This window comes from Hemitrygon akajei, chromosome 11 (genome assembly GCF_048418815.1).
Source record: "Hemitrygon akajei chromosome 11, sHemAka1.3, whole genome shotgun sequence".
Taxonomy (NCBI): Eukaryota; Metazoa; Chordata; class Chondrichthyes; order Myliobatiformes; family Dasyatidae; genus Hemitrygon; species Hemitrygon akajei.
In genome coordinates, this window is record NC_133134.1 from 68219263 (window position 1) to 68246529 (window position 27267).

The 27267-nt window shown below is 42.7% G+C and overlaps 1 protein-coding gene across 3 annotated transcripts in view; it reads right to left on the reverse strand.

Annotated features, from left to right (window-relative positions):
- The window catches only part of srebf1 (sterol regulatory element binding transcription factor 1), an 81098-nt gene that overhangs the window by 20071 nt on the left and 33760 nt on the right, over positions 1-27267 (reverse strand). For all 3 annotated transcript variants that reach the window (XM_073061015.1, XM_073061013.1, XM_073061016.1), the window contains exons 9-14: positions 24049-24230; positions 20129-20390; positions 18394-18560; positions 12549-12717; positions 11506-11614; positions 1717-1826 (exon numbers count right to left, since the gene is read on the reverse strand). In XM_073061015.1, coding sequence (XP_072917116.1) covers positions 1717-1826; positions 11506-11614; positions 12549-12717; positions 18394-18560; positions 20129-20390; positions 24049-24230 — 999 coding nt within the window. The remainder of the gene's footprint in view (positions 1-1716; positions 1827-11505; positions 11615-12548; positions 12718-18393; positions 18561-20128; positions 20391-24048; positions 24231-27267) is intronic.

A 27267-nucleotide genomic window follows, 5' to 3' on the forward strand; every position in this document is an offset into this window, starting at 1 on the left:
ATTTATTACAGCTTGTGCAGAATTGTGAGATCTCACAGAAGCAATGACTGCCATCCATGTTCTGACTTGACATGCATCTCCTGCTCGTCAAAGAAGACATCAGGAGTAGTGATTGTTATCACCAAGGATCAAACAGCCTCTCACACTGACAGTCAGGGATCACAGATAAAGCACAGCTTCTTGGCAAAGCCGAAGAGATCACTGGCACTGTTACAAATTAAATGTCTTAATACACGAGCAAAATCCTGCATATACTGGAAACCTAGAATAAAAACACAAAGTACTGGAAATAGGTGGCCTGTCTGGCGGGGAGAACAGAAATGGTGTAACTGGTCAAATAGTTTTTGTCAGAACTGTCCTTAGTGGATAAAAGACTGAAGGTTTAGGAGGTGAGGATATGGGTTAAGAGGTTGAACCACCCGGCAGATTGTGATGAATAAATCTGGAAATCATGAAGCCAAGCAGATGGGGCCACTTGGACCAGGACCTTTGAACAAAGAATTCACTGTCTGGTGTGAACACTCTCCACCAAAGGAATAACTACAAAAACAAAACTGGAAAGGATCAACACATTATTTTTCAGAGTAAAAGGAAGTTGTTCAGCCCACTGAGTCTATGCAATCCCATTTCCCCATTCATTTTCAGCTATCGGCACAGCAGCATAGCAGTTGGCGCCTTGCTTTACAAGTGCCAGCCGGCGATCAACAATTGGGGTTCAATTCCTGAGCTGTCTGTAAGGAGTCTGTACACTCTCCCCGTGATTGCATAGGTTTTCGGTGGGCGCTCCGGTTTCTCCCACATTCCAAAGGCGTACAGATTAGGGTCAGTGAGTTCTGGGAATGCTATGTTGGTGGCAACATTTCCAGGCTGCTAAGCACAAACTTCACTGATTTGATGCAAACATGTATTTCATTGTATGTTTCAATATACAAGTGACAAATCTTTACGTTTACTAATCTTTACGTTTATTCACGGTCACGTGTTCATGAACTACACTGAATTCTCCTGCCAACCACCTACACTAGCGGTAATTTGCAGCAGTGAATTAACCTACAGGTATGTGATGAAGATACGAGAGGGAACTTGAGTACCCAGGGGGAAAACCACACTGTCAAAGGCAGAAAATGCTAACAGCACACTTGCTGCCAGAGGTCAGGATCAAATCCTGGACACTAACGAGTGCCACGGAAGCACTATCTGCCACAACACTGTGTCACCCTATTCCACAGCCATGGAATTCACTGACACGCAGAAGAGGTCTGATCAACCAAGACCATAATGTATGTGTGTAGGGAGAGGTGTCCAAAGGTAAGTGTAAAGTTGGGGAGGAGAAATATAATCAGGAAAAAGTAAAGGGAAGAGAGATCTGGGCCTGTGTTTGAATTCAAGGATTATTGTGGTTTGTAATCTGTGAATAAATTACATCATCAAATGCAGTGAAGGATGAAGCATAACTGCAGATCACGTCAACAATGAGTACTGAGCTTGACAGCTGGGATAGAGGCCAAGAGCTTGCAGTAAATATGGTTCTCAGATGAAAAACTGTCTAGTCAGGGTTAGATCCAAATTTAAAAAGCAAATGTTTAATTAGAAATATCACTGATCTTAAACATTAACTCCATATTTCTATCCTGATTTGCAACAGTGGAATAAATGAAATCCTAATCTGAGTGATACAATAGCTAAGAAGGGCATTAAGAATAAACAGGGTCTGACCAGTGACAGTCGCCATACTCGAGCCAATAGCGAAGGTTTGTGTGGTGACGGCAGCAGAGTCGGAACAACTATTCAGCAGCTGTAAATACTCAAGAGCATCTGAGAACTCTCTGCAACAGAAAATCAGTAAAAGGAGAATAGGTATCTGTAACATTCTCCAAGATCACAATTTAATACATTTGCAAGATTGCTTAATTATTGCATAATAGACTTAATAGCTGAATTTCTATAATACAGAAAATCAGGTATTATAATAAATGAAAAATGCCAGGAATCAAAACAATGCACAGTTCCCTTCAATACTCTTTTCCTCTACTATACCCCAGACTGAGTAACAAATAAACCACATGGTACCTTATTTACAAGCTCTGAAAGCAGAACTCCCCAAGGTTTAACACCAACATACTCAACAAAAAGCCGGGTTTGAAAGGTCTGACCCTTTCCTGATACTGCTGCTGTATTCATTGATCTCACCATGATAGAAAAGTAGACCAGAGCTGGTCTTTATACCCCTACGATCAACCAAACAAGCCCAGCCTCTCACCAATACTGCACGTAAACCTCAACTGATACACCAATGCACTGAATTGTGTGGAAACAGTTCCAACAAAATTAGCAGCTCCCTCCCAAAATATGAATTCTTCACATTTGAGCCCTGTCTACACACACTGATAGATAATTTAGCTAGAACTAATGGTCATCTTTCTAAATCTAAGAAATAAGACCATTAGACCATAAGATATAGGAGCAGAATTAGGTCATTTGGCCCAATGAGTCTGCTCCGTCGTTTCATCATGGCTGATCTATTTTCCTCTCAGCCCCAATATCCTGCCTCTTATAGACAATAGGTGCAGAAGTAGACCATTCGGCCCTTCGAGCCTGCACCGCCATTTTGAGATCATGGTTGATCATCTACCATCAATACCCGGTTCCTGCCTTGTCCCCATATTCCTTGATTCCCCTATCCATAAGATACCTATCTAGCTCCTTCTTGAAAGCATCCAGAGAATTGGCCTCCACTGTTCCCATAACTGTTCACGCCCTGACCAATCAAGAACCTATCAACCTCTGCCTTAAGTATACCCAATGATTTGACCTCCACAGCCACCTGTGGCAATAAATTCTATAGGTTCACCACTCTTTGGCTAAAGAAATTCCTCCTCATCTCTGTTTTAAATGGACACCCCTCTATTCTGAGGCCACATCCCCTTGTCTGAGACAATATAGGAAACAAATTTTTCACATCCACTCTGTTGAGGCCTTTCAGCATTCGATAGGTTTCAATGAGACTCCACCCCCCCATTCTTCTGAATTATAGTGAATACGGGTCTGAGCCATCAAACGCTCTTCATATGCCTTTCAATCCCAGAATCATTTTCCTGAACCTCCTTTGAATCCTCTCCAACATCAGCCCAAAACTGCTCACAAATACTCCATGTGAGACCTCACCAGTGTCTTATAATGTCTCTTTGCACCTCAACAATTCAAGAACAGCTTCTTTCCCTCTGCCATCCAATTTCTGAATGGACATTGAACTCTTGAACATTTCCTCACTACTTTTTTTTACTTTAACAATACTTATTTAATTTCACACCCACATGGGACACACGCACGCAAATATATATTTAATGTAATTCACATTTTTTATGTTATTATGTTGTGTTGCCCTTAAGGCATTCGTTTAGTTTATTATATTTTCGCTTTAGGTAATTCGTTTGTAATCGTTTTCTAGTTAAAGTTAAGGTTGTTGATAATAAATTCGTTGTCTGTGATATATCGTGGCATGCGATGACTTCACACCTGGTTTTGCTGCGTCCTGTGGGAAAATACCGGTTTGGAGAAACGGGAAGGTGGGGGCTTGTGTGTACAGGATCAGCGTGAGAAAAGTTTTCTTTCTACGCACTAGAAACATCATAGAAGCAATGCCTTTTCACCATACGTTAATGTGGAAGAGTGAACAGTAAACGGTTAATCTTACTGGGATCGCGCCTCATTGACTTCGGTTTATACTTCGTGTTTAGTTCAGAGTTTTTACACCTGTGTGAGAACACTACAGTGAAAAGGTGGCATTACCAGGTGTTTCAAGTGCTACGATGGCATAGCGATCCAGTGTCAAATCGTTGCCATCCAGCGCCAGGAGCAGTAGGGCATCAACAAATAAGACTGCCCACGCAAGAGCTAAAGCAGAAACAGCTAAGGTGCGAGTGTCATACGCTGAACAGGTAGCAAAACTGAAAATGGAAAAGGCTGCCAGAGAAGCCGAAAACCAGTTGGAAAGGGTAAGGATAGAAGCAGAGTTAGAAGCGCTGACGCTACACTGAGAGGCAGAAGCTGCCAGGGTGGAAGCAGAGATAATAGAGAATGCTGAAGAAATGCATGTTCTGGAAGAAGTAAAATCTACTTCAGAAAGGACCAGATTGGAACGCACAAGCGACTACGTCAGATCTCAAATGGTCTTGAAGAGTCGTTCCTCCTCTCCATACTTATTTGTTAACGTCCCATTTCATGAGGAGTCAAAAAGAAGTTCAATTGCATCACATCCATCTGAGGAAGACCCTTGCAACTTCGCGACGAATTCAAGAATGAAAGGGCTGATGGCAAATACTTCTCGACACCAAACTTACCAGATTTGGTGAGAGAAGAGGCAAAGGCTGAATTCAGAACAGCAAATCCCATAACAAATGTACACCCTCAGTCATATACCCGCCAACATATTCCCCCAGCCAGCATTCCACTTGCAGTTGAACCCATGGCACAGTATTTAGCACGACGAGATCTCGTCACTCCAGGACTATACCAGTTTGACGATAAGCCTGAAAATTACCGTGCATGGTACTCCTCATTCGCCAACTCTATCCACGGAGTCCAGCTCGGAGCAATCCAAGAGTTGGATCTTATGACAAAATGGCTGGGAAAAGAATCATGTGAACAGGTGAGACACATACATTCAGTGCACGTCAACAACCCCAAGCTAGCCTTACGCAAAGCATGGGAGAGACTTCGGGAGTGCTATGCGGCCCCTGAAATTATTGAAACGGCACTATTTCGACGCCTGGAAAATTTTCCTAAGGTGTCAGCCAAAGACCACACTAAGCTAAGAGAACTCGGAGATCTACTCATGGAGATTGAAGGCGCTAAAGAAGATGGCTATTTAACTGGCCTGTCATATTTAGATACTTCATACGGAATTAGACCAATCTTGGACAAACTTCCATTTGGGCTGCAGGAAAGGTGGGTGTCTGTTGGCTCAGAGTACAAGGAAAAGAACGATGGTCGATTTCCTCCCTTTGAGTATTTCACTAGGTTTGTGTGCAAGGAGGCGAAGAATCGAAACGACCCTAGCTTCATGAGTCAAGGTAGCAGTACAATTTACACCAAGCCAGTCAAATCCGCTTTGAATAATTTTAACATCAATAAACCTGTTTCAGTGTGTAAAACTGAAGTCTCTACAACTAACAATGACCCTAGCAAGAATTGTCCATTGCACAACCCCACCCCCTCAAAAAATGCAGAACGTTTAGAAAAAAAACCCTTGAAGAGAGAATGGCCCTTCTCAAGGAGAAAAAAGTATGTTTTAAATGCTGTTCCTCTACCTCTCACCTTGCTAGAGAGTGTACGATCTCCGTGAAGTGCTCGGAATGCAACAGCACTAATCACGATGGGGCCATGCACTCCGGCCTGTTACCACAAACTGACAAAGCTCCTTCACCCTCACAAGAGGACGGCGGGGAGGGAGAGGATCACTCCAGGACAACTGTTGTCAGCTCGAGCTGCACAGAAGTTTGCGGTCAAGGTCAGTTAAGCCGTTCTTGTTCAAAGATCTGCCTAAGGTGTACCCTAAGGGAGCCAACGACAAGGTCATCAAAGCCTGTGTAATTCTGGACGACCAGAGTAATCGCTCACTAGTCAGACCAGAGTTCTTTGATTTGTTCAACATAGAGAGTAATCAGTTCCCATACTACCTTAGAACTTGCTCAGGCAGCGTAGAAAGATATGGAAGGAAGGCAGAAAGCTTCCAGCTCGAGTCGCTGGATGGTAAAGTTGTCATCTGTCTCCCTCCGCTCTTAAGAGTGCAATGAAATTTTGAATAACCGCACCGAGATCCCGACGCCAAGCGCTGTGCGACACCAGCCGCATCTCCACCACATCGCCAAGCACATCCCAGAACTGGATCCAAAAGCAGAAATACTCCTGCTACTAGGAAGAGACGTTCTCCAGGTGCACAAGGTCAGGCAGCAGGTCAATGGACCACACGACGCCCCCTTTGCCCAACGCCTGGATCTGAGCTGGGTGGTGATAGGAGAGGTGTGCCTTGGCAATGTACACAAACCGACAGTTAACACACTGAAGACCAATGTGCTAGAGAGTGGCCGCCATTCAATTTTTCAACCCTGCACAAGCTTCATGTGTATCAAGGAAGCACGACAGGGCTTTAACAAGTGTACTAAAGTAACTGACAAGACACTGGGACAGTCAGTCTTCGCTCAAACTGAGCATGATAATAAACTTGCTCCATCAGCACAAGACGCCATCTTCTTAAAAATAATGGACACCGTCTTCAGAGATGAAGCAAATAACTGGGTTGCCCCACTACCTTTCAGAGAACCATGCCAGCGCTTGCCAAACAAAGAGCAGGCAGTCAAGTGGTTCACGTCTTTGCAAAAAACCCTGAAAAGGAAACCTGAGATGCAGCAACAATACGTAGCATTCATGGAGAAGATCTTCGCTAATGTACATGCTGAAGTAGCACCGCCACTGAGGGAAGGCGAGGAGTGCTGGTACCTCCTAACGTTTGGTGTTTACCACCCACAAAAGCCCAATCAAATCAGGGTGGTTTTCGACTCCAGTGCTCAGTGCGCTGGTATCTCCCTTAATGACGTGCTCCTCACAGGCCCCGACCTCAACAATACCCTCCTCAGGGTCCTGCTGCGCTTCCGGAAGGAGAAGGTCGCAATCTTAGCGGACATCCAGCAGATGTTCCATTGCTTCTTAGTACAGGAAGACTATCGCAATTTCCTCCGTTTCTTATGGCACAAGGACAATTACATTAACAAGGAAGTCATTGAGTACCGGATGAAAGTCCATGTTTTCGGTAATAGTCCATCACCTGCCGTTGCCATCTATGGGCTGCGAAGAGCCATCAGAGCACAGGAGCACGGCGATGACACCGTTAAGTTTGTAGAAAGGCACTTTTATGTTGATGACATCTTGTTATCGCTACAGAAAGAAGGTGAAGCAATCGATCTGCTCCGACGTACACAAGCCTCACTCGCTGAGTCAAACCTCTGCTTGCACAAGTTCGCATCAAACTGTCAGGCAGTAATGGAGGCCTTTCCACACGATGACTGTGCAATCAAAGACCTAGATCTAGATGGAGAAACCATACCCACACAAAGGAGTTTGGGCCTCCTTTGGGAGATTACGACTGACTCATTCACCTTCTCCGTGCCGACCGTGATCAAGCCATTCACCCGCCGTGGAGTTCTCTCCACTGTCAACAGTGTTTTTGATCCCTTGGGTCTACTGGCGCCAGTTACGATCCAGGGAAGAGTCCTTCTCAGAGAACTTACCTCTGAGCTCTCCGACTGGGATACTCCCCTACCAGAAGACAAGCTAAACAGATGGGAGGCTTGGAGAGATTCACTTCAAGATCTAAAACAGCTTCATATCCCACGTAGGTACACTGCGGACGAATTGGCCCAGACAAACGTCATCCTTAAAGCAACTCAAAGAGCAGCTTTTGCAAGGGAGTTTTCGGCGCTCCAAGTTAATAAACCAATACCAAAGGACAGCCCTTTGAGGAAACTCAACCCAATCCTGAAGAACTATCTCATTTGCATTGGAGGCCGGTTAATACACTCTTGCCTTTCAGCTGCAGAAAAGAGCCCAGTAATCCTACCCAAAGACAGCCATGTGTCCTTAATGCTTACTCGCCATCACCATGAACAGGTAAGGCATTAGGGCCGTCACCTGACAGAAGGAGCAATCAGGGCAGCGGGACTGTGGATCTTGGGAGGCAAAACACTGATCAATTCAGTACTCCACAGATATGTAACCTGCAAGAAACTGCGAGGGAAGATGGAAGCTCAACGTATGGCGGACCTCCCACCGGAACGCCTTGAAGCCTGCCCTCCCTTTACATATGTGGGGCTCAATGTATTTGGTCCGTGGACTATCACCACTAGACGCACCAGAGGAGGACAAGCAGAGAGCAAACAGTGGGCCATCATGTTTAGCTGCATGAGTTCAAGAGCAGTACACATTTAAGTCATTGAATCTTTGGATACATCCAGCTGCATTAATGCTCTCAGGCACTTCTTTGCACTAAGAGGCCCTGCAAAACAGTTAAGGTCTGATTGCGGCACGAACTTTGTCGGAGCGTCCAAGGAGCTGGGGATGGACAAGATGGTGCAAAGGTACCTCAGTGAGCAGGGATGCAACTGGGAGTTCGACACACCACACGCCTCTCACATGGGAGGCTCATGGGAGCGGATGATTGGTATCGCCAGAAGGATCCTTGATTCAATGTTTCTGCAGCAACGCACCCGACTGACCCTTGAAGTACTGTGCACACTAATGGCAGAGGTCACAGCCATTATAAATGCATGACCACTCCTACCTGTCCCTTCTGACCCGGAAAGCCCCTTCATACTCTCGCCATTAATGCTCCTTACGCAGAAGGCAGGAGTTCCCCCTCTACCTGGGGACTTCTCAGATAAGGATTTGTACACAAAGCAATGGAGACAGGTTCAGGCTCTCGCAAATCAGTACTGGTCTCGTTGGAGACATGAACATCTACTTTTGTTGCAACACAGACAGAAGTGGACAGAACCTCGCAGGAATCTTCAATCTGCAGATTTAGTCCTGCTCAGGGACAAGCAGATCACCTGCAACAGCTGGCCAATGGCCAGAATCACTGCCACATTCCCTGGTAGGGATGGACATGTCAGGAAGGTTGAGTTGAAAACTTCTGACCAAGGTGATGTGAAAACTTACCAAAAGCCAGTTGCAGAAGTCGTTCTACTTCTACCTAAGGACTGATTTAGAGACTGAAGTTTGTATTATGTTCATAGTGACCTTACGAAGGTCAGGAGTGTGTTGCCCTTAAGGCATTCGTTTAGTTTATTATATTTTTGCTTTAGTAATTCGTTTGTAATCGTTTTCTAGTTAAGGTTGTTGATAATAAATTTGTTGTCTGTGATATATCGTGGCATGCGATGACGTCACACCCGGTTTCGCTGCGTCCTGTGGGAAAATACCGGTTTGGAGAAACGGGAAGGAGGGGGCTTGTGTGTACAGGATCAGTGCGAGAAAAGTTTCTTTCTACGCACTAGAAACATCATAGAAGCAATGCCTTTTCACCATACGTTAATGTGGAAGAGTGAACAGTAAACGGTTAATCTTACTGGGATCGCGTCTCATTGACTCCGGTTTATACTTCGTGTTTAGTTCAGAGTTTTTACACCTGTGCGAGAACACAACATATGCTGGTGATATTCAATCTGATTCTGATTATTTTTGAACCCCTCCATTTAGAAAATAGTCCATACTTTTATTTCTTCTACCAAAGTGCATGACCATACACTTCCCCACACTGTATTCCATGTGCCACTTCTTTGCTCAGTTTTCTAAGTCCTTCTGCAGCCTCTCTGCTTTCTCAGCACTACCTGCCCCTTCACCTGTCTTTATATTGTCTGCATACTTGGCCACAAATCATCAAGTCACTGATATATAACGTAAAAACAGCGGTCCTAACACCTCTGTTGAACACCCCTAGTCACGGGCAGCCAATCAGTAAAGGCTTCCTTTATTCCCACTCTGCCTCCTGCCAATAAGCCAAAGCTCTACCAATGCTAGAATCTTTCCTGTAATACCATGGTTCTTAATATATTAAGCACCCTCACATGTGGCCTCCTGCTTGTTATTTCTTCAAGGAATTCCAAAACATGTGTCAGGCAAGATTTTCACTTGGGGAAACTCTCCAGATTTCAGCCCTTTTTATCATGTGCCTTCAAGTACCCTAGAGCCACATCCTTAACAATTGACTCCAATATCTTCCCAACCAATGAGGTCAGACTAACTGGGATATAATTTTCTTTCTCTGCCTCTCTCCCTTCTTGAAGAGGGGAGTGACATCTGCAATTTTCCAGTCTTCAGGAACTATGCCAGAATCTAGTGATTCTTGAAAGATCATTACCAATGTCTCCACGAACTCTTCAGCCACTGCTTTCAGAACCCTGGGTCTAGACTATTTGGTCCAGGTAATTTATCTACCTTCAGACTTTTCAATTTCTCAAGCACCATCTCCACAGTAATGGCAACTTCACTCACTTCTGCCTCCTGACACTCTCAAACTTCCAACATACCACTACTGTCTTTCACAGTGAAGACTGTTGCAAAATTCTGATTCAGTTCATCTGCCATTTCCCTGTCCCTCATTGCTACTTCTCCAGCATCATTTTTCAACAGTCCATTTTTCTCCAGCATCATTTTCCACTCTCGCCTCTCTTTTACACTTTACCTATCTGAAGAAACTTCTGGTATCCTCTTTAATATTACTGGCTCACTTACCTTTTCCTTCTTTATGACTTTTTTTGGATGCCTTCTGTTGTTAACTTCCCACTAATTTTTGCTCCATTATATGCCCTCTCTTTGGCTTTGACTTCTTTTGTCAGGCATGGTTCTGTCATCCTGCCTTTAGAATACCTCTTCTTTGGGATGATTCTATCGTGCACCTTCTGAATTGCTCCCAGAAACTCCAGCCATTGCTGCTTTACCGTCATGCATGCTTGCTTTCACCTTCCACTCAATTTTGGTTAACATTTCTCTCATGCCTCTGGATTCCTTTTACTCCACTGTAATACTGATACATCTGACTTTAGCTTCTCCTTCTCAAATTGCAGGGTGAATTCTATCATATTATGAACACTTTTGCCCCCAAGGATTCCTTTACCTTAAGCTCTTTAATCAATTCTGGTTCATTGCACAAAACCCAATCCAGAATAGCTGACCCCTAGTGGGCTCAACCATGAGCTGCTCTAAATTGGGATCTTGGGATCCCATACCAACCTGATATTGCTATATTGAATTCCCCATGACTATCATAACATTACCCTTTTGACATGCATTTTCTATCTCCCCTTGCAATTTGTAGTCCACATCTTTGCTACTGTTTGGAGATCTGAAACAGGGTCTTTTTACCCTTGCAGTTTCTTAGCTCTACCCACAACAATTCTACACCTTAGGATCCTGTCACTTCTTTCTAAGGATTTTATTTTATTTTTTACCAACACAGCCACACTACCCTCTCTGCCTACCTGCCTGCCCTTTCAATACAGTGTGTATCCTTGAATGCTATGCTTCCAGCTATAATTTTCATTCAGCCATGACTCAGTGATGCCCACTGCATCATCCATGCCAATCTGTAACTATGCTACTAGTTCATCTACTTTGTTCGGTATACTGTGTGCATTCAAATATACCACCTTCAGTCCTGTATTCATCACTCTTTTCAATCTTGTTTCCTTTTTACATTGCAACTCATTCTGTTGACCCCACCATCAGCCTACCTTTGCTAGCAGTCTCTTACACTCTGCTTGTTTGTAAACCAACTACCCCATTCTCAGCCCTCTCACTCCGTTTCTCATCCCCCTGCCAAACCATTGACGTGTATGTTGAAAAATCTTAAAACAGACTTTCCACATACTTTCCTTTATACATCCCTTCTTCAGACAGCATGTAACAGTGTATCATCCCAACAGATACAGCATCTCTAGTGACTGTACTCACCCTCCCTCTCCAGTCACTGGCTTGCCGTTCTCCGGTTTAGCAATGCAATATAATGCCTTTTCCAGCAAGTGTTCTCGGAAAGCTTGAGTTACCTGAGCCAATGGATCAACTAGGAAGAGAAGAAGAGTCTGCATCACTGCAGCAAAACCTGGCTGGTACGTCAAGCAAATACTTACTGTTGTGAGCCAAATCTTTCAGCATCCATCCTAAACTGCCCTCACCCTCTGCCACCAGTATTTGTTTGATACTTATTTATTTTCCTGTAGATTAGAGTCAATTTGCTCGGTTAGTGCTACAGTATTAGTAGAGTCAGTGCTCAGATGGCAGTGATTTACAATTGATATTACCAACTCAGATAAAGCATCTGAACGTACTTTGTGCAAGTTTGTTGATGATACAAAGCTGGATAAGAAAGCAAGTTAGAAAAGGGGATGCAAATATATGCAGATGCATTGAATGATTAGTTAAGGTGCTATATTAAATATAATGTGGTAAAAATCCAATATTATCCAACTGTTCAGTATTCCTGATGTTTTGGCATTTGACTCATCAGGACTGTGACTGTAAGAGAATGAAAGGATCCGGGAAACAGATGGGAAAGAGGCAATACAGAGGTTCATTTAGGATATTATTGAATTACAGAATTGGCCAATGGAGCCATAAGGCTCAAAAGTCTTATACTTTAAGGGATTCCCGCCTTTTTTTATGCCATGGATACGGACCATTAACTGAGGGGTCCGTGGACCCTGTGGAGCCCTTGCTTAAAAGCTACAGCAGCTATAACCAGCTACTCAATTCTGATCAGATGGAGAGAAAATACATTCGTCCATGTGCCCACATTCTAAGGTGAGCTGATAGAAAACTGCTGTGCCCATTCAACTTTAACCAAACATGAAGCAGGATTTTCAGAAAAGGAAGAAATGGGAGAAATCCCAGAGAGTAGCAACTGAAAAAAGAAGTGCCTGGGTGCCATCGTGTTCCCTCTATTATCATGAGTACCAGTATTACACCAAACTCTCTTCTGCCAATAAATGAACTGTTACCTGGGTTTCCAGTAACACTATAAATGCTGTCTTTATGAGTGCTTTTGACAGTCCAGTCCTCATCAACAAAGAATCTATGGCCCTGAGGGTGGCACAGCCATTTCATCGCAGGCGGTATAGTTCCACTCTGTGACAGACAGATCTGTCTGGCGCTGCTCAGGAAGATTCGCTGCAAGCAAAAGGTAAATACTGAGGAAAATCAAAACCAAATCAACTAATAAAACAAGTGTTTAATAAAATGTTGTGTTACACTATCCTGAGTTAGCTCATCTTTATCAAGCAGTAGTATAGGATTCCTGTTCCTGATCACCATCCAAATAAGGCAGGCTTAGGCTGTGATATGGTTGTTTACATGAAGATCATCAGTCCCTACCCTCAACCCCACCTCAAAAGTTACCGCAGTTAGAAGTAAGTGCAATTATAAACATTTCTCTCAATGTGTTAAACATTGTCATGACCTTAAGTGCTTCCATATCAGACAAACTTGCTAGCTTCCAGCCACTTGTCATTTTAAATTATTGCGTCCTTAAGAAAATATACCCCAGTATATAATGCTTTCAGCAGGAACATTTAAAAAAAAATTATATGAGAAACTTTCATGAACCCAATATATTTCATTACATTTGTGTCCAAATATTATAAACTAAGAGAATATAAGACTAGAATCTTTCAAATATTATTTCTTTAACTAATTTGCTGGCACATGGGATTATTTACTAAAATACTTCACTGTTGAGCCACTTGTTGCAGAGTTGTCTTGTAAATTCCCAAGTTCCAAAGATTAATAGAAAAATCACATTATAGCTATCTGCATTGTGAGAAAGCTGAAATGGACAGACATCTTCAATGGTCTTTTTGCAACACTGAAATAGTTAACAAGTGATAGCAGTAGCACAAGTCTCTGTAGGGAGCACATCTGGCACTCAACAACAATCAGTGGGTTTATGGGAGAAATGACTGCTCACCTGATACAATGACATACAACAAAAGAATCAAAATAGATCTAACCATACTTATGTGCTTCTTGTGTGGAAGTATCATAAGATAGAAAAGCAAAACTATTAATCTGAATAAAACAAGAGCTTTCAAGTGCACTCTACCTCCCTCCACTGGACAGGAACAGCAAAGCACAGATAGCCACTTGAAGTGATGGAGGGATGATCCACTCTTTGAGACAACCAGAAAGCTCAATTAATCTGCTATCATTTGAATTTACTTTCCATAAATGGGAAACAAGAACTTGGGCAGTGGTGGACAGCAGGTTCTGTTAGAAGAGTTAGAACATAAGTACATAAGAAATAGGAACAGGAGTAGGCCATCTGGCCCATCGAGCCTGCCCCGCCATTCAATAAGATCATGGCTGATCTGTCCGTAAACTCAGTTCCATCTACCTGTCTTTTCCCCATAACCCTTAATTCCCCTACTATTTAAAAGTCTATCTAACTGTACCTTAAATGTATTTAGTGAAGAAACCTCAACTGCTTCCCTGGGCAGAGAATTCCAGATTCATCACTCTCTGGGAAAAACAATTTCTCCCCATCTCCGTCCTAAATCTTCTCCCCTGAATCTTGAGGCAATGTCCCCTAGTTCTAGTCTCACCTACCAATGGAAACAACTTTCCTATTTCTATCTTATCTATCCCTTTCAAAATTTTGTATGTTTCTATAAGATCTCCTCTCATTCTTCTGAATTCCAGAGAGTATAGTCCCAGGCAACTCAATCTCTCTTCATAAGTTAACCCCTTCATTTCTGGAATCAACTGGGTGAACCTCCTCTGCACTGCCTCCAAAGCCAGTATGTCCTTCCTCAAGTATGGAGACCAGAACTGCACACAGTTCTCCAGGTGCGGCCTCACCAGTACCCGTATAGTTGCAGCATGACCTCCCTGCTCTTGAATTCAATCCCTCTAGCAATGAAGACCAACATTCAATTTGCCTTCTTAATAACCTGTTGTAAGCCAACTTTTTGCAATTCATGAACAAGCACTCCCAAGTCCCTCTGCACAACAGCATGATGCAATCTTGCACCATTTAAATAATAATCTGCTCTTCTATTATTCCTTCCAAAGTGGATGATCTTGCATTTACCAACATTGTATTCCATCTGCCAGACCCTGGCCCACTCACTTAACCTACCTATATCCCTCTGCAGACTCTCCACATCCTCGGTACAATTTGCTTTTCCACTCAGTTTGGTATCATCAGCAAATTTTGCTACGCTACACTCAGTCCCCTCGTCCAAATCATCAATGTAAATGGTAAACAGCTGTGGGCCCAGCACTGACCCCTATGCACCCTACATACCATCAACTGCCAACCGGAGAAACACCCATTTATACCAATTCTCTGCCTTCTACTGGTTAACCAATCCACTATCCATGCCAATACACTTCCTCTGACTCCATGCATCCGTATCTTATTTATAAGTCTCTTGTGCGGCACCTTATCGAACGCTTTCTGGAATTCCAAGTATACGGCATCCACCTGTTCCCCTCTATCCACTGAACTCAGTATGTCCTCAAAGAACTCCAGTAAGTTTGTCAAACAGAACCTGCCCTTTCTGAATCCATGCTGCGTCTGTCTAATGGAACCACTCCTTACTAAATGTTTCTTCTTTAATGACAGCTTCAAGCATTTTCCCAACTAAATATAGAAACATTTGAGTTGTCTGCTCCTACGTCCTTAATAATAGATTCTAATAGATTAGCAATACTGAGGAAATTGAGTTAACTAATCATAGCTCTCACTGTTTAAAAGGGGGAAGTCAAGTTGGGAAAAAAAGAGAGGCAGGGAAAGAGGAATGGAATAATACAGAATTGATTAACAGATATACAGGGAGTAGAAAGAATAGAAATCACCTTTGGATGACATGGTGTAACTAGAAAGATGCTATGAAGATCAGTGCTTGGGCTTCAACTGTTTGTAATTAATGGTAGTGGTGCAGAGGAGTGAACTGAATCTGATATATCTAAATTTGTTTATAATAAGAAGCTTATGAAGAGGCAAAAAAAAAGGCTTATATATGAGACCTGGTCCAACATGTTTTTTTAAAATTTGGTGTTAAATGGCATATGGACCATCATACAAGCACAGTTAAACAGCAAAAATGGATTTTAAAAAATGAACTTCAACGAAAGGTGACAGCAGTGCAATAAATCATGGGGTATGCATCACCCCAAACCAGAACCCCATGTCAATTAGTTAACGCTCATAAAGCAAAAAATCTATAGATGCTGTATATCTGAAATAAAAAAAAGAAAAAGAAATACTGATCCACAATTCCAACAATGTGTTTTTCTTGCCTGTCCAGGTAGAACCATTGTCTCAGCTTGCTCCTGCCCCACCGAACTCATTTCTGCATACCTTGACACTGTTTTATCCCCCCTTGTTCAATCCCTTCCCACCAATGTTCATGACACTTCTCATGCTTTGAATTTTTTCAATGATTTTAAGTTCCCTGGCCCCCACTGCCTTATTTTCACCATGAATGTCCAGTCCCTATATACCTCCATCCCCAACCAGGAAGGGCTCAAAGCTCTCCACATCTTTTTGGATTCCACCTAACCAATTCCCCTCTACCACCACTCTACTCCGTCTAGCAGAATTAGTTCTTACTCTCAATAATTTCTCCTTTGGCTCCTCCCACTTCCTCCAAACCAAGGGTGTAGCCATGGGAACCCGCATGGGTCCCAGTTATGCCTGCCTTTTTGTAGGCTTTGTGGAACAGTCCATGTTCCAAGCCTATACGGGTATCCGTCCCCCCCTTTTCCTTCGCTACATCGACGACTGCATTGGCGCTGCCTCCTGCACGCATGCTGAGCTCGTTGACTTCATTAACTTTGCCTCCAACTTTTACTCTGCACTCAAATTTACCTGGTCCATTTCTGACACCTCCCTCCCCTTTCTTGATCTTTCTGTCTCCATCTCTGGAGACAGCTTATCTACTGATATCTACTATAAGCCTACAGACTCTCACAGCTACCTGGACTATTCCTCTTCCCACCCTGTCTCTTGCAAAAATGCTATCCCCTTCTCACAATTCCTCCGTCTCTGCCGCATCTGCTCTCAGGATGAGGCTTTTCATTCCAGGACAAAGGAGATGTCTTCCTTTTTTAAACAAAGGGGCTTCCCTTCTTCCACCATTAACTCTGCTCTCAAACGCATCTCTCCCATTTCCCGCACATCTGCCCTCACCCCATCCGCCCGCCACCCCACTCGGGATAGGGTTCCCCTTGTCCTCACCTACCACCCCACCAGCCTCCGGGTCCAACGTATAATTCTCTGTAACTTCCGCCACCTCCAATGAGATCCCACTACCAAGCACATCTTTCCCTCCCCCCCCTTTCTGCTTTCCGCAGGGATCGCTCCCTACCAGACTCCCTTGTCCATTCGTTCCCCCGCATTCCATCCCACCGATCTCCCTCCTGGCACTTATCCTTGTAAGCAGAACAAGTGCTACACCTGCCCTTACACTTCCTCCCTCACCACCATTCAGGGCCCCAGACAGTCCTTCCAGGTGAGGCGACACTTCACCTGTGAGTCAGCTGGTGTGGTATACTGTGTCTGGTGCTCCCGATGTGGCCTTTTGTATATTGGTGAGACTCGACACAGACTGGGAGACTGTTTCACTGAACACCTACGCTCTGTCTGCCAGAGAAAGCAGGATCTCCCAGTGGCCACTCATTTTAATTCCACATCCCATTCCCATTCTGATATGTCTATACATGGCCTCCTCTACTGTCAAGATGAAGCCACACTCAGGTTGGAGGAACAACACCTTATATTCCGGCTGGGTAGCCTCCAACCTGATGGCATGAACATTGACTTCCGATAATGCCCCTCCTCCCCTTCTTACCCCATCCCTGATATATTTAGTTTTCTCCTCCTCTTTTTTTCCCTCTCTCTCTGCCCATCACTCTGCCTGTTCTCCATCTCCCTCTGGTGATCCCCCCCACCTTTCTTTCTCCCGAGGCCTCCCGTCCCATGATCCTTTCCCTTCTCCAGCTCTGTATCCCTTTTGCCGATCACCTTTCCAGCTCTTAGCTTCCCCCCCACCCCCCCGGTCTTCTCCTATCATTTTGCATTTCCCCCTCCCACTCCTAACTTCAAATCTCTTACTATCTTTTCTTTCAGTTAGTCCTGACGAAGGGTCTCGGCCCAAAACATCGACAGTGCTTCTCCCTATAGATGCTGCCTGGCCTGCTGTGTTCCACCAGCATTTTGTGTGTGTTGCTTGAGTTTCCAGCATCTGCAGATTTCCTCGTGTTTTCTTTCTTGATCGCCTGTCCTTACTCACCTTCTAATTACATTCCTCCAGATAAATCTTTTGTAATTAACCCTCCTTTAGCCTCCAGACTCTGCTGGTCTTCACCCCGTCAGACTTGCCCTTTGATTTATCCACTCCTTCCTTTTTTTCCTGAGTTACTAACTGATTTAATAAGGATGAAAACTCATCAGCTTGAAACTTCGACTCTTTCTCCCTCCACTAATGTTGTCTGGCCTGCTGAGTATCTTCTGCATTTTCTTCCTTTATTGTTCATATGCAAGTTTTAGCAGAGCTAAAAGTTTAATGGTGGAGAGGCTTCAAATCTGCTAAAACTTGCATAAGAACAATAAAGGAAGAAAATGCAGAAGATACTAACATTAGTGGAGGGAGAGATTTGCTGCATCCCAAGCGCACGCATGTATACGCACACACAGAATGCATTTTTTGCAAACATCGACAAAAAACCAAAAACTGTGATTGATTTCTGTTTTATTTATGACAGGGTGTGGCACAGACCAGCCAATTCAGTATCCTCAACAAACTGTATTAGGGAACACATGAATATCTTGATGTTACTTACAGTCAGGAAATGGAGTCTCCTGTGCAGACTGATTTTAACGCGAATTGCTGCTGCCACATACATCTCTGCCATGGTAGCAACGGAGATGGCATCTCCAGCACATTCAGCAAGGTTTACTGCACTCAATGCCATGTTAATTGCAGATAGGTAGCTGCCCCCTAATTTGCCTAAGATACAAAAGAAGATAGCTATTAACAACAAATCCACACATGAATAAGATAATGCATGGAAAATCTTTAAAATACCGGTTAAAAAAAAAACGACATCCTTTAGATCACCTCTATCCCCTCTTAATGCAAGAACATGTTATATAAAAGTAAATATGGTGTGCAACTTAATTTTTTTTCCTAGCAACTCATTTGTTTCACAACAAAGGGAGAACTGCTTCAATCAAAATGCTCTCCAACTTGTAACTTTTATATTTATTACTTTTTCTTTATGTTTAACATTTCAAACTGGAATACGTGACATATCAGGGTCATTGGGAAAGAACACATGAAGCAAGGAGCAGGAGGTTACTGCTCTCAAGTCTGCACTGCTTGTCAGTATAATCAAGCCTGTTTTATTGTATGTTAGCCTCAACTTTTCTTTAGTGCCAATTCCCCACAATCCTCAATCTTTCAAATGCTTAATTATCTCCACCTTAAATACACTCTAGTGAAACTCTACTATCTAGGCAATTTGCTAAAGGAAATGTCAATTCTAGAGCAGTATTGTTACCTGTCATGCTTCTAAATGACAATGATGAGAGCATCAATCAACAGTTAGTCCTGCCAACAGACTAGAACCATACATTCACATTCTCAAAAAAATGGAGCTAGCAATTTGAACCTTATTTGTTCCCTATATCTACAATTGTTTACAGTAACAGTAAGGAAGCTTCCAGGCACTGAGGGAATTGAAAGCTGGATTAAATCCTACTTTTCAAGTGAACTAATAAAGATGCGTAGTGCATAAAATTTCCACTAGTTTTCTTGCCAACCTTCCATTATTTTGCATTATCTTGCTTGCTGGTTTTGGGACCGGGTGTACAGTCTGGCTGTGTGCAATCTTCATTACCACAGCAACCACGTTTCAGAAATAATCTACTAAGGAGCACAAAACATTATACAAATGCTATTTTCTTCTTTTATCTACAAACTCAAAACTTGTTCCATCTAAAACTGACTTTCATGTTCTGGCAAGTGCCACAGCAGTAAGAAACCGGCTTTATTGAGGCCACCTGTGCTAGAGGTGGTATTCTATCTAAAGGATCATTAAACCCACCATTGCCTGGGTCTAACTCTTGTGTAATACCAGTTCCATTGATGGCTGAACCAGTTTCCTCTCAACATCATTCAGCATCTTCTGCATGGATTCAGCATACAGTGAACTGGCTATCAATTCTACCTTTCTTTCGTTCCTCTGAACCATGGACCACAGTTGGCTGTCAGACTAATTTCAAAATCTTCTGTGAACTATTCGGATGCAAAACAGCATTTGTCGTTTACTGCACATTCCATATTAGTAGAATCAACACACACAAAATGCTGAAGTTACTCAGGTCAAGCAGCATCTATGGAGAAAAGAGAAAAGGACAGATGAACGGGCTTGGCCTGAAGCAGTGACTGTTCCTTTTCCCCCCCGATGGGTTCATCCAGCATTTTGTGTGTGTTAATCTAGATTTCCAGCATCTGCAGTCTCTCTGGTGCCTCAATATTGATCCTTTCAATTCAATTTTGTATAGATCACATACCAGTCATGTGAAGTTGCTGCAGCTTGTGATAGACCAGTGCAGCCTCCCGAGTGCACTTCTTCATGTCATCCTTCAGCTCTTGGTTCTGCCAGAAGCCTCCCGCCTGTGCAGCAAACCAGCGCCCTATCCACAGTCGCTGCAGGATGTGCCGGATGATGTTCCACATCAGGCTGCAGGCAAAATCTAAATTGGAAGTTGGCAGGGGGCGCCCCAGTGCTTTCAAACAAACCCAGAGGTTCTGGGAAGCCTGTGGAAAATCTCCCTGATGAAAATATCATTTGTTAGTTTTTTTCCCAGAGATTTCAAAGTTCCACTGATCCTTTTGAACAAAATAATTGCTGCTTTTTTCCATTTGCAACTGAAACCACAACATTCTGGTTGGCATGTAGTGGTCTATGTCAGAGGCAGATGCATTAGACTTCTAAGAGATGTTTAGATAGACACGTGATAAATGTGAGGGAGATAGAAGGATATGGCTATTGTGTAGGCAGACAAGATTCGTTTAGTTGGCCATTTGATTACTAATTGAAGAGCCTGATGTTGTGCTGTACTGGTCTATATTCTATATAAATCAAACAAGTCAGTATGCTACAGGGTAGCCTGATCACAGTAACTATCAGCAGGCTAGTTTACATCATGGACTGACTAGACTCGTGTTGTTCTCTCTATCTCTGAGCACCAGCCTGCCTCAGAATATGGAACTCCAAGCTGTATTTGGGTTTGGAAATCAAGCTGATTTTCCCTCTTTGGTCCAGGACTGCTGAAGTCCACTGTTGCTATCTAGAGGTATCTCTGACTGATCTACATAAAGTTTGGCTCACCAAGATAAGCTGTAACTAAAAATATACTTAAAACAAAGATCAAATTATGTTGTATTTTACAGAAGGACAAATAGCATGAATTATATTGAAAAGATCAGTAAGATAACTACTTGACTGTAGGTAAATTTGTTACTCTGAATGGATGATATCCAAGCAGTCAATGATCCCCAGAAAGTGATGTTTCCAAATGGGAAGAGAACATTTTTCATGAACTCAATCCAGACAGATAATCTGATTCAAGTGCAAAACATTAAATCTTTAATATATTATCTTTAATATTATATCTGTAACTTCATGGTAAATTATGAAGCATAGGTAGGGTAGACAATTAGAATCTTTTTACTGGGTGGAAGTATCAAGTTCTGGAGAACATGCATTTAAGGCGAGGGAGGCAAGTTTAAAGCAGATGTGCGTTTTCTTTTGAAACACAGTGGTAGATGCCCGTAACGGGCAGCCAGAGCGAGTGGTGGAAGCAGATAGGAGACAGACTGTTAGATGGATTCATGAATGTTCAGGGGATGAAGGGATATGGATTACATACAGGCAGAAGAGAATTCAGCTTTGTGTTTGGCACAGACATTGTGGGCCAAAGGGCTTGGCTAAGTTCTAACACCTTCCTTCAATGCCATAAAGTACTATGAAAAGTAATGAGCTGCTGCCTGAGCTGCTGAATGTTTCTGAATTTTCTGCATGTTGGAATATTGAATACCTGGGCCTTCCATCAAATTGACAAAGAATATGAAACTGCTAAGTCTTAATACACTAACACATGGGAACATATAACAAAGATTTTGTATATTATTGATTTTGACTTCATTAATTAATCACAGGTTTAAATTTAGTTCCAGTGAATAGGAAGGCACTAATTTTAAGCAAAAACAGGACAAAAAGAAAGAGAGGGAAGACATCACTGTCTTCCATTTCTGGGAATAATGCAGAAGGTGCAGGATTGGTTCATTCCAAAGAGGAAGAAAGATCCTAAGGGGAGTGAGGGGCGGCCGTGGCTGACGAGGGAAGTAAAGGGCAGTATAAAAATAAAAGAGAAGAAGTATAACATAGCAAAGATGAGCGGGAAACCAGAGGACTGGGAAGCTTTTAAAGAGCAACAGAAGATAACAAAAAAGGCAATACGCCAAGAAAAAATGAGGTATGAAGGTAAACTAGCCAAGAATATAAAGGAGGATAGTAAAAGTTTCTTTAGGTATGTGAATAGCAAAAAAATAGTTAAGACCAAAATTGGGCCATTGAAGGCAGAAACGGGTGAATTTATTATGGAGAACAAGGAAATGGCAGATGAATTGAACAGGTACTTTGGATCTGTCTTCACTAGGGAAGACACAAACAATCTCCCAGATGTAATAGTGGCCAAAGGAACTAGGGTAACTGATGAACTGAAGGAAATTTATATTAGGCAAGAAACGGGTGTTGGATAGACGGTTGAGTCTGAAGGCTGATAAGTCCCCGGGACCTGATGGTCTGCATCCCAGGGTACTTAAAGAGGTGGCTCTAGAAATCGTGGACGCATTGGTAATCATTTTCCAATGTTCTATAGATTCAGGAACAGTTCCTGCTGATTGGAGGGTGGCTAATGTTGTCCCACTTTTCAAGAAAGGAGGGAGAGAGAAAACAGGGAATTATAGACCGGTTAGCCTGACGTCAGTGGTGGGAAAGATGCTGGAGTCAATTATAAAAGAGGAAATTACGACACATTTGGATAGCAGTAGAAGGACCAGTCTGAGTCAGCATGGATTTATGAAGGGAAAATCATGCTTGACTAATCTTCTGGAGTTTTTTGAGGATGTAACTATGAAAATGGACAAGGGACAGCCAGTGGATGTAGTGTACCTGGACTTCCAGAAAGCTTTTGATAAAGTCCCACATAGGAGATTAGTGGGCAAAATTAGGGCACATGGTATTGGGGGCAGAGTACTGACATGGACTGAAAATTGGCTGGCTGACAGGAAACAAAGAGTAGTGATTAACGGGTCCCTTTCGGAACGTGACCAGTGGGGTGCTGCAAGGAACCAGCAAGGTTCGGTGCTGGGACCGCAGCTGTTTACAATATACATTAATGATTTAGATGAAGGGATTAAAAGTAACATTAGCAAATTTGCTGATGACACAAAGCTGGGTGGCAGTGTGAAATGTCAGGAGGATGTTATGAGAATGCAGGGTGACTTGGACAGGTTGGGTGAGTGGGCAAATGTATGGCAGATGCAGTTTAATGTGGATAAATGTGAGATTATCCTCTTTGGTGGCAAGAACAGGAAGGCAGATTACTATCTAAATGGAGTCAAGTTAGGAAAAGGGGAAGTACAACGAGATCTAGGTGTTCTTGTACATCAGTCAATGAAAGCAAGCATGCAGGTACAGCAGGCAGTGAAGAAAGCTAATGGCATGCTGGCTTTTATAACAAGAGGAATTGAGTATAGGAGTAAAGAGGTCCTTCTGCAGCTGTACAGGGCCCTGGTGAGACCCCACCTGGAGTACTGTGTGCAGTTTTGGTCTCCAAATTTGAGGAAGGACATTCTTGCTATTGAGGGAGTGCAGCGTAGGTTCACAAGGTTAATTCCCAGAATGGCGGGACTGTCATATGTTGAAAGATTGGAGCGACTGGGCTTGTATAAACTGGAATTTAGAAGGATGAGAGGGGATCTGATTGAAACATATAAGATTATTAAGGGATTAGACACACTGGAAGCAGGAAGCATGTTCCCACTGATGGGTGAGTCCAGAACTAGAGGCCACAGTTTAAGAATAAGGGATAGGCCATTTAGAACAGAGATGCGGAAAAACTTTTTCACCCAGAGAGTGGTGGATATGTGGAATGCTCTGCCCCAGAAGGCAGTGGAGGCCAAGTCTCTGGATGCATTCAAGAGAGAGTTAGATAGAGCTCTTATAGATAGCGGAGTCAAGGGATATGGGGAGAGGGCAGGAATGGGGTACTGATTGTGTATGATCAGCCGTGATCACAGTGAATGGTGGTGCTGGCTAGAAGGGCTGAATGGCCTACTCCTGCACCCATTGTCCATTGTCCATGGCAAGTTATCCTTGCAGGTTTAGACCAGCATTTGCTTAGCCAAAATGAATCATCCTTACCCTTGCCAGATCCAGATCAGCCTGCTTGCGGTGCCTCCAAAAGAGGACAGATGATTCAGAGTGCAGCCGAGTGACTGGCTCACCGTATACAAAAATCTTAATGAATACGATCAGGACAATTATTCCATTAATCAACCAGAGGACCAGTGTTGGCCACACCCAGGAAAACCAACTGGAAGAAGCTAGTGGAAAAAACATAATCAAGTTTTATTTACTAAACTGATGAGTTGTTGACCAAACAATAACAGAATATCGTGGAACAAAACGAGGATCACTGAGCCACCAAAACATCTACCTCAGCACATTCTCACTTGGATCAATCTACCCAGGAATCCGCACAATTATTCCCAAAAACTTCCAGAACTAGAACTGGAGAACTATCATCCATCCTCACCATTTGACATACAAGTAGCAGAGAAAGCACCGTTAGACGTTTGTTAATTAAATGAGGTTAGCCTAACTAAATAAACCACTGGCTTGAGCTAAACTGCAAATAACGCACAAATAATCAGCCTTTTCATATTCTCACTGTCATTCTTTCAACTTTCTACAAGGAAATAGTGCACATCTCAATTAAACATTGACAAACTTGCAAAGGACGAATACAAAAAATATATTAATAGAAAATGGTGATGAGATGTCACTGAGCTGAACAGTATAAAATTAAAACTAATAGAGAGACCAAACAAATCCATCACTTTCTAACACTAATAACAGTTGAGCTTTTATTTTTTAATTAAAAAATAACACATTGATGTTGAGCTTTAAAATATTCTGCTCCATGGACAGAAGAGATGATACTGGTGCAGGCTTAAATTATGCTCTGAGTCCCTCCCAATCTCTATTTCATTCAGGAGTTTATTCTGAACTACTCGACGTGCCTGTTCCGTTTTTGTTCATTTTTTTATGTGGGTGGAAGGACCTGGGGGTCGATGAGCCAGTTTTGTTCATTTTTTTGTGCTAGGAGTGGGGTTTTTTGGGGGGGGGGAAATCGACGTGCATGTACTGTTTTGTGTTTTTTTTTATGCAGGAGGAAGGATGATGGTTACCCAGAGAAGAGAATTTCAAGTTGTACACTTTGAACCTTTGAACAGGAATTACAGAAACATTAGAGGGCGACATTATCCATAAATCACAAGTCACTGCAAGGGGACAGTGAACAGGAAGAGCAAATTTCTCAGCTCTAGGCTACTGGCCTAACATGAAGCAGCATATAAACAGGCCACTCAAACTAATACATCAAGTCTGTGTTTTTGTTTCAAATCCCTTTTCACCTCACATCATATAAATTTTATTCCAAAATACAAGGGGTGATAAGTTCGTCGCCTAAGGTTGAAGGAGTCAATTTTAGAAAGCCTAGCACATTTATTTTTCAACATAGTCCCCTCCTACATTTACACACTTAGTCCAGTGGTCGTGAAGCATATGGATCTTGGACCTCCAGCAAGTGTCCACAGGAGGGGTGGTTGATCAGTTTGTGACCTAAGGTAGAAGGAGACGAGTTATTAACTTCAAACTTTCTGCCTAATCACTCAAAGAGTTAACCTGCATGTGCATGTAATGAGAGCTGTATAACTCATCTCATAAGTGTGTAAATGTAGGAGGGAACTATGTTGAAAAATAAGCGTGCTAGGTTTCCTAAAATTGACTCCTTTTACCTTAGGCCACGAACTTATCAATCACTCTTGTATAAACCACATTTACTGCTTTGCTTTCATTAATTTTCTTTGTAATTGAAGAATCTCACTGTTCCATTTCCTAAGGTAGAAGGAGATGAGTTATACAGCTTTCGTTACATGCACATGCAATTCAACTCTTTGAGTGATTAGGCAGAAAGTTTGAAGTTAATAACTCATTTCCTTCTACCTTAGACCACGAACTTATCAATCGCCCTGACGAGTTATTAACTTCAAACTTTCTGCATTATCACTTAGAGTTGAACTGCATGAGCATGTAACAAGAGCTCTATAACTCATCTCCTTCTACCTTAGGCCATGAACTTATCAAACACCACTCATAATGCACGTTGAGTTAAAACCACACTTTTAAAATGTCTAGTTTAATACTGTTGCTTGGTTCAGAGTTAAGTGCCAGTCAGCTGAAAATATCTCCTTTACAGTATTCATCAGAACAACAGTGGCTCAGGAAGTTGTCTCACCTTCATCCTCTCAAAAGCAATGAGGGAAAGGCAATAAATATTGGTGTTGCTGGCTGATGCCTGGAAGGGTGAACAGATAAAATAACCGTAATGTTTCAACTGCTCCAGTCAGTTTAGCCTTTAGTGTATCGAATGTTGCAAGACTTACTCTGTTCACAATTACATGTCTGAGATGGAAAAATGATTTTGAAAAATCATGTTTTGCAATGGAGTTGAGCTCCACTAAAGAATTATCTATATCTGCACTTCTTGGCTCTGCACTCCCTAGCAGTCTGCCCAGATCAATAGCTAATCCTCTGGTCAGACACACTTTGCGTATATGGGCTCAGTTCAGGAAATGCTATGGTTTCCAGGGGTTTTCCGTTTCTAGCCCTGTCGCACATAATCACCTTTTTTTACCTACTACGTACGATTCAGCATTCCATGTTTGGTACAGGAAGGGCATTAGACATTTTGAAGATCTCTTCATTAATAATTGCTTCGCTTCTTTTCAGCAGCTCTCCGTTAAGTTCAACCTGCCTAACGCTCACTTTTTCAGATATCTCCAAATCCGACACTTTACTGCTCCTTTAATTCCTAACTTTCCTGAAATGCCTGCGAAAAATGCTATGGACCTATTTCTTTCCATTAATCCACTAGGTAAAGGTTTAATTTCAATTATCCGAGATAAACTAGCAGCCTTACGACGGGCCCCTGTGGATAAAATTAAAATGGCCTGGGAGCAGGATTTAAATATCTCCTTATCTGAGGAGAGCTGGGACTCAGTTCTCAAATCGGTTAACTCAACCTCTCTTTGTGCTCGCCATTGCCTCTTACAGTTTAAGATTGTTCATAGAGCCCATATGTCTAAATCTAAACTATCTCGATTCTACCCTGGCATTAGTCCGCTTTGTGATAAATGCAAGAGGGGCGTGGCCTTTCTCATCCACATGTACTGGTTCTGTCCTAGCTTGGAGAAATTCTGGAAAGATGTCTTCACTACATTATCGGGTATTCTGAATCAGCACCTAGAACTTAACCCCTTAATTGCTCTGTTCGGTTTTTGGGGCGAGACAGATTTA